Source organism: Rhagoletis pomonella, unplaced genomic scaffold (genome assembly GCF_013731165.1).
Source record: "Rhagoletis pomonella isolate Grant_MI unplaced genomic scaffold, Rhpom_1.0 Rhpom_scaffold_07906, whole genome shotgun sequence".
NCBI classification, from domain to species: Eukaryota; Metazoa; Arthropoda; class Insecta; order Diptera; family Tephritidae; genus Rhagoletis; species Rhagoletis pomonella.
Genome location: NW_023466432.1, coordinates 1 through 7,518, shown reverse-complemented (window position 1 = coordinate 7,518; position 7,518 = coordinate 1). Strand labels below are relative to the sequence as shown.

General features: G+C 43.6%; 2 protein-coding genes across 2 annotated transcripts; both read right to left on the bottom strand.

Annotated features, from left to right (window-relative positions):
* Window positions 1-10: 10 nt before the first annotated feature.
* Window positions 11-7,305, bottom strand: LOC118755913. Its single transcript, XM_036490712.1, has 2 exons — window positions 6,919-7,305; window positions 11-476 (listed from the first exon to the last, which is right to left on the bottom strand). Exons 1-2 carry the CDS (start codon window positions 6,924-6,926, stop codon window positions 20-22), a joined length of 465 nt encoding a protein of 154 aa, XP_036346605.1. The 5' UTR covers window positions 6,927-7,305; the 3' UTR covers window positions 11-19.
* LOC118755912 lies at window positions 476-2,773 on the bottom strand. Its single transcript, XM_036490711.1, has 2 exons — window positions 1,904-2,773; window positions 476-1,745 (listed from the first exon to the last, which is right to left on the bottom strand). The coding sequence occupies exons 1-2, from the start codon at window positions 1,959-1,961 to the stop codon at window positions 622-624; spliced, it is 1,182 nt and encodes a 393-aa protein (XP_036346604.1). The 5' UTR covers window positions 1,962-2,773; the 3' UTR covers window positions 476-621.
* Window positions 7,306-7,518: the final 213 nt, after the last annotated feature.

The window sequence follows — 7,518 nt, the reverse complement described above, 5'->3', positions numbered from 1 at the left end:
TAAGATAAAGGTTAGCTAATTATTCATCATCATCCATGTCTTCGACATCACGCCCGGCCGGCCGCGTAGAAGCGGATACTAGCTCCTTCAGCTGGTTGATGATGTCTTGCGCTTTATTGAGCAGCTCACGCATTTTACGACTCCGGGCAGCGGTGGGACTTTGCAGACCTCGAGTACGCCGAATTGTCCGACGGCTAGCATAGCGAGTCCTCTCCCTACGTCGGATCGTTGACGACTTCGCCAGCGTTCGATGTAGCAGCGTGTGGTGCGCCCTACCACACTGATGACAGCTGGCTGGAGAGTCACAGGCACCGGTGACATGGGAGGTAGCCAGGCAGTTTACACAATATTTATGTACTCGGGCTGACTCATGCCTTTCAGCCGGCGTCATGGCGAGAAAAGCTTTACAGTAGCGCAATGAATGGGGGCGGCAACAAAGGCGACATTTGCTGAGCTCCATGGATGCTTCACTTGTCCTATGAAGAAATTAAATTTGAAACCAAACATTAGTTTTTTTTGCGTAAATACGGAGGGAATGGGAGTGAAAATGTTCTGTGGTTAACCACAGAGTCTGTATATTGAGGTATAAAGAAAAGAGAATTTTGAATAAAGTTTGATGCGTTAAGCATCCATTGTGCTGGGTGGAGGTGGTAACAAGCATAATTTTGCGATGTTGCGTGTTATAATTCCCTTTTGGGTACGGATGTCAGCCACGCGAACGTTTTGGTCGGGACCGGGATAGAGCTTAACAATACGTCCGAGGCGCCAATCATTTGGTGGGAGGTTGTCTTCTTTGATGACGACGAGGTCTTCCACTGCGATATTGGGTTCTTTGCCTTTCCACTTATGCCGTTTGTGTAGCTCTTGCAAATATTCAGTTTTCCATCGGGTGCTGAATTGATGGTGAAGTACCTTGAGCTTCTGCCACTTGTTTGGAAGAGACAGGTTTTCTGCGTTAGGTTCTGGCAGAGAGACAAGTGGTGCTCCTCTTAAGAAGTGACCGGGAGTAAGAGGCTGTAAATCGCTAGGATCTTGAGACAAAGGCGACAGCGGTCTGGAATTGAGTACCGCTTCGATTCGTATGAGCAGTGTGGTGAATTCTTCAAACGTGAATTTGTGATTCCCCGCGACTTTGTTGAAGTGCGTCTTAAAACTTTTAACCGCTGCTTCCCACAGGCCTCCCATATGAGGAGCGTATGGTGGTATAAATTGCCAGGAGAGGCCATGAACGATATATTTTTCAGCGATATCTGAGGCGGCTTCCTTAAGAAAAGTGGAAAGTTCTCGGTGGATTGACCTTTGAGCGCCTACGAAAGTTTTCCCGTTGTCCGACATGATTTTATGGGGGAGACCACGTCGACCAACGAATCTGGCAAAGCAGGCCTTGAAGGCTTCTATTGTCAGGTCTGAGCAGAGTTCTAGATGTATGGCTTTGGTGGAGAAGCAGACAAACACGCATACATATGCTTTTGTGTGTGAGGCGCGACGCAGTAAAGAAGTTTTCACCAGGAATGGGCCCGCGAAGTCTATTCCCGTGGTGTGAAATGGTAGCGAGTAGGTTGCTCGTGCTGGAGGCAAGGCCGCCATTATCTGCGATCGCATTTCTCGCTTGTGTATGGTGCACACCTTGCAGTGGAAAATGCATTTTTTAACTTTCTGCTTAAGTCTTGGGACGTAATACTCTTGTTGTACCATCCGGACCATGAGCTGTTTTCCCGCGTGGAGTAGAGTTGTGTGGAGAAAATCTATGAAGAGAGAAAAGAACTTGGAGTTTTCGGGTATTATGATGGGGTGTCGTTCATTGTAGGTGAGAACGGCGTGCTTAAGGCGGCCGTTTACACGCATTACGCCACTTTTATCTAGCATGGGGTTCAACGATAGCAGCGAGCTTTTTTTTATTTACCGGTTTCGCGGCTTCCAGTTGTGCGACCGCCTCTGCGTAATGATTGTGTTGGGCGCATATGATGAGCCGGGTTTTGACGTAACTGATTTCGTCCTGGGTGAGTGTGTGCGTCGTGGGTATTGGTTCCTTTCGTGCGCTGCGGATGAACCGATACACGTAAGCGATTACCCTAAGGGCGCGAGGAAATGACGAGAATCGAGTGAGAGGGTCTTCGTTCTCTATTGTGTGATAAGATTCCACAGATTTTTGTTCAGGGGGAAAGAGCGTTTGAGGCGCATTCTTTGGCCAGCTCGCTGAGGGTTTGGTGAGCCACTGAGGGCCATTCCACCATAGGGAACATGACGCTAGATCTTGTGGCTTGCATCCTCGAGTGCCTAAATCTGCGGGATTGTCTAAGCTCGATACGTGTCTCCATGTGGCGTTATTGACATTCTGCAAGATGAGGGAAGTTCGGTTCGCCACATATGTCTTCCATGTCCATGGTGGTTTTTCTAGCCAGGCCAGCACGATAGAGGAGTCTGACCAGAGTATGAGCTCATGGGTCGGCAGATTAAGTTGGGATCGAATATGCTTCACAAGTTTGGAGAGAAGGACCGCTCCACACAGTTCCAAGCGAGGCAGACTCACTGTTTGGAGGGGTGCGACTTTACTTTTTGCTACGAGCAAATGAGATGATGCCGAGTTTTCACAGTGTTCCACTCGGAGATAAACGCATGCGCAGAATGCTTTTTCGGATGCGTCTGAGAATCCATGGAGCTGAATGGTTTTATTAGGGGAAAACTGAACCCATCGCGGTATCCGTATTTCGCTGATGGCTATGAGGTTTTCTCGAAATGAAGTCCACTTGCGAAGCGCTCCGGGTTTGACGTTCTCGTCCCAATCAGTACCTTCCATCCAGAGTTGTTGGAGTAAGATTTTCGCCTGGATCATCATTGGCGATAGCCACCCTGCCGGGTCGAAAAGTTTCGCCACGGAGGACAAAATCTGTCTTTTAGTGGCTGCTGTGGAGTCTGGCAGGGGGTCAATAGAGTATGAGAATTCATCGTTGAGTGCATTCCATGTTACGCCGAGAGTTTTTGTTGAACTGGAATCATGGAATTCAAGAAAGTTTGTTTCTAAGAGGTCTGGTTTAGGTATATTTTTGAGTAGATATTTGTGGTTCGCAGTCATTTTTTTTAATGGAAACCCTGCTGATTTTAACGCATCAGTTACCTGGGTCATTGACGTAAGTGCTGAGTCGAGGTCGTGACCCCCAGAGAGTATATCGTCAACGTATATTTCATTTAACAGTATTTCTGTGGCTTTTGGGTATTTGATGCTTGAGTCTTTAGCTAGTTGGTGAAGCGTTCTTATCGCGAGGTATGGCGCGCAATTGACACCAAAGGTAACAGTTTTTAATTTAAAATCTTGTACCGAACTTTGAGGGGTTCTGCGGAAAAGTATCCTTTGGAATTCTTGATCCTCTGGGTGAATGTATATCTGGCGGTACATTTTCTCAATGTCGCCATTGAAAACGTATTTGTACAAACGCCATTTGAGTAGAACGAGCATAAGATCATTTTGGAGTATTGGACCTGTGTGGAGGATGTCATTAAGAGAGGTACCTGAATGCGAAAGTTTCGACGCGTTGAAAACTACTCGCACCTTGGTAGTTTTACTATGTGGCTTTATTACTGCGTGGTGGGGTAGGTAGAATGAAAAATATTTGCCTTCACGTATTATTTCTCGGGACGATGTGGGTTCCATGTGGCCTAATGTGAGGTATTCTTCAAGGACCTTCGAGTATGTTTGTTGCAGTTCCGGCTTCCTTTCATGCGATCGATCGATACTGAGATATTGTTGTTGTGCTGCAGGCTTGGAGTGTCCGAGTGCAATCGTGTCCGGGAAAGTAGTTTTAAACGGAAGTTTTACCACGTAACGACCGTCATCTCTGCGAGTTGTGGACTTTTGATAGAGATCTTCACAAAATACATCATCGTCAGTGAGGGATGGGGTTGCTGGTACTTCCTCCTGATCCCAGAACTTCTTGAGCAGATCATTGAGAGAGTTTGTTGTGCTTTCAACTACCTGGGTTGAGAATGATGATACTTGCTCCGTCAGTGGGCCGCTCAAAATCCACCCAAATATTGAGTTTTGGGCTATCAAACTTCCACCGACATTGGTTTTTAGGCCTGGGAGTAACACTTGGGGAATGACATCGCTTCCTAATACCATGTCTATTCGAGCTGGAGTAAAACAGTGGGGGTCTGCTAGGGGGAGGGATGAGTATTCTTGCAGTTCAATATATGTAACTTTGAACGATGGCAAGAAATGAGTAAGTTGCGGGAGTATTATCGCGTTTGTCGTTATTTTCATAGTTGAATCAGCAGAACAAATGGTAATCGGGCAGATTCTGTTCGCATTTTGCAGTACGCGGCCACCCATTCCCATAATTTCATAACTAGTCGCTTTTGTCGGCAGGCCAAGCAGTTTTTGTATGCGAGACGCTATGAATGTTTTCTGAGATCCTTGATCTACAAGAGCTCGAATTTTGAAAATTTCTCCATTATGCAGGATTGAGATTTTTGCGGTAGGAAGTAGGGTTTTTTCTCTACTACTCGCAAAATGTGAGAGAGTTTGTTGAGCTGCCTTTGAGGTTGATGCTTCGTTTGGGGTGCTATTCCCTGGAGATGGGACTCGTGCCTGATTTGTTTTAGACCTGGTGCCTGTATTTGCTGTTGGTGATCTAGCGGGGTAATGGAGAAGAGAGTGATGCCGTTTTTGGCAATAAACGCAGGTAAACTTGCTGTGGCACTCAGTTTCTGAGTGAGAACAGGCCAAACAGTTTTTACAATAGTTGTTGTCTCTTATGAACTTATTGCGTTCTAGAACTGAGAGCTCCTTGAATTTGACACAGGTCATCAGAGAGTGATTTGAGTTGCATAATTTGCAAGATACCTGTTTTTTTAACTCAGTGTTAAATGAGTGAGTTCTGTTTTTATAGCCGAAGGAATGAGTATGATTAGGGGTTGATGAGCCTGGGGTATAATTTGGTGTTGAGGCCTTGGGTTTATTTGGCCTGTACGTACTAAGTCTCTCTACGATTTCATAACGGGTTGTCAGAAATTTATTCATTTCTGACCAGAGGGGTAACTCTTTTCTAGAGTCGAGTGACTGTTCCCATAACGCTAGGGTTTCATCTGGGAGTTTTGAGGAGCAGAGATGTATTAATATGGGGTCCCAGTTTTCTGTGGGTACGCCATTTGATTTCAAAGTCGAGAGGCAATTGTTTATTGTTGTCTGAATTGCCTGAATTTTTTCCCCATTTTCGCTTTGAATGGGCTGAATATTAAAGAGGGTTTTGAGTTGGTTGTCGACAAGGAGTCTGCGATTTTCATAACGGGATTTTAATGCATCCCATGCGAGCTCAAAGTTTTGGTCATTCATCTCATAGTTTTTTATTAAAAGTGCTGCTTTACCTCGGGTTTTTAGCTTTAAGTAGTACAGTTTTTGGGCTTGAGAGAGTTGGGGGGTGTTGTTTGTACACTGCTGTGAACATGTCCCTGAAGGACGGCCAATCTTCGTAGCCGCCATAAAAGAAATCAGTGTCACAAGCAGGTACTTTTAAGTAGTTTTGAGTTAGGGGTGGGGCTGGGGCTGCTGAAATGGTGGTTGCGCTTGCGCCAATCGCGTTTTGTTGAAGTCTGGGGAGCAGTTGGTTTATTCGGGTCCTAGTATTGTGGCACATATCGATGGCTGCGTCATATTTCGTTTCGTATGCTTTCCTATACTTTTCATCACTGCAACACATGTGTACAAGCTCGTATGCCTGTTCAACCCATGCTAGGTGTTTGGTGAGTTCCTCCACATAAAGCTTGAGACCGGCTTCCGAGTGATCCGTTTCGTTTATCTTCCACCATTTCGCACAATATTTTTCCAGCTTTGAGATTTCGAAGAGGAATTTTTTTTGAGTTTGGGTCAATTCCTCATCGTCCGTTTGAGATTTTGACCGTGTCTTTACTCCCTGAGGAGGTGCCTGGAGGGATGTGAGTTTTTCCTGTTTTTCTTCCGCCATTATTTAATTTTTTGGGGAAGGAAGTTTATAGGAGAAATTGAGGTAGCTTTGCTGCTATAAATCGATTGAGTGAGATTGAGTTTTTGAGATTTTTTTTCCTCAAGTTTATATTTATTGTGGCTTTTCGTAAAATTTATTGGGAGATGGAGGTTATTTAAGAGGATTAACTCAAATTTTGTACTTGGGATATGCTTAATAAATTTTATTTTGATTTAAAACACTTTAACTTGATTTTATTTGCTAAGTTTTTGGGAATCGGAATTTTACTGCACCAACGCAAATACAGTGTCAGTGTCAGTGTCAGAATCTAGAATGCTAAAACCAAAGAGCAAGGGAATATGTGTTTGGGGTTTCTCTACTGATTATTATTAGGTATGTACATACATATGTTTGGATGCATCAACATAGATTCGCTCTATGAGAACCGTTGTAGTTTGGCGCGAGTGCATACGTATGTATTAATGTATGTATTTATGTATACAGCGCAGTATTAGTACATATGTATATAGGTAAATGCCCTGACTGACGAAATATTATTCAAAACTGAGTTGGCGTTGCGAAACGGGAATTTTTTCTTTGGTACATGTACCCAGGCGGAAATTTGGGACGTTCACTTGAACAATAGTTTCGTTCACTGAATTTAATAATCATGCATGTATTGTGAGTTGGGGGTAAATTATTTGAATATGTGATGGAGTATATATGTTGTATATTACTGTGCCTTAAGTTTAGCGGATTTTTTCTTCGAGTTGGAGAAAACGGGATATATGTATTTGAATATATGTCTACATATATATGTAGATATACAATATATTTATAATATACTGTGTTTAAAGAGTGCACGGTATTTGTCTACGGTAAATGAAAAAGGGGTAATTCATTTCACCGTATTTTTTACGAAAATCCGCTAAACCTTGCAAAAATATGCGGATATGTAAGTATGTATGTTTGAGTAACTCACTTTGGCATTCCTATGTACAAACTCTTTTTTTTTCGTGTGGTGGTCTACTGTACCGGTGACTGGCCTGCTGCTATGCGGTACCTTCCGTCGCTACTGCGCCCAAGTTTCCGTCTGCCTGTTGTTGTTGTTGTTTCGGTTGCTGGTGGTGCTCCGCTACAGCTGTCTCAACAGGTGCTTCGGTGGCTGGCTGCTGCGCTGGACGATGGTAGCTGATGCGGTGGAAGATGGTTGCTGTTATTTTGCACCACTATAACAATTTTTTTCTTTTTGTTTGCGAATTTATGTTCTTCTTAGCACTTTGTTTTTGTTCGCCACTACTTGTTTCACTGTTTTCTCTGTTTATGTGTTTTTCAATGTTCAATTTTTGATTTTGCAATTAATGTTTATTAAATGTTTTCAGTTTTCGGTTTTTTTATTTACCTTTCACTGTTTATTGTTGTGGAATGATTTATTTAATTTAATTTAATTTTTTTTTTTTTTTAACGCACCGCGCGCCGCTCGCAATCGAATAAACTTTTTCGTTTTTTTCGGGTAGAAAAAAATGTATGGCGATACTCCAGCTTTGTTTAGAGTGCTTTGCGCGTTAAGTGCTGCCAATTC

What these genes read in the sequence shown, in the direction of transcription:
- LOC118755912 (XM_036490711.1), bottom strand. Translation starts at nt 1,961, where the DNA reads ATGCGCCCAACACAATCATTACGCAGAGGCGGTCGCACAACTGGAAGC. An exon ending in AACTGGAAGCCGCGAAACCG is followed by an intron (nt 1,746 to 1,903) that starts GTAAATAAAAAA and finishes CTCTCTTCATAG; the next exon opens with ATTTTCTCCACACAACTCTA.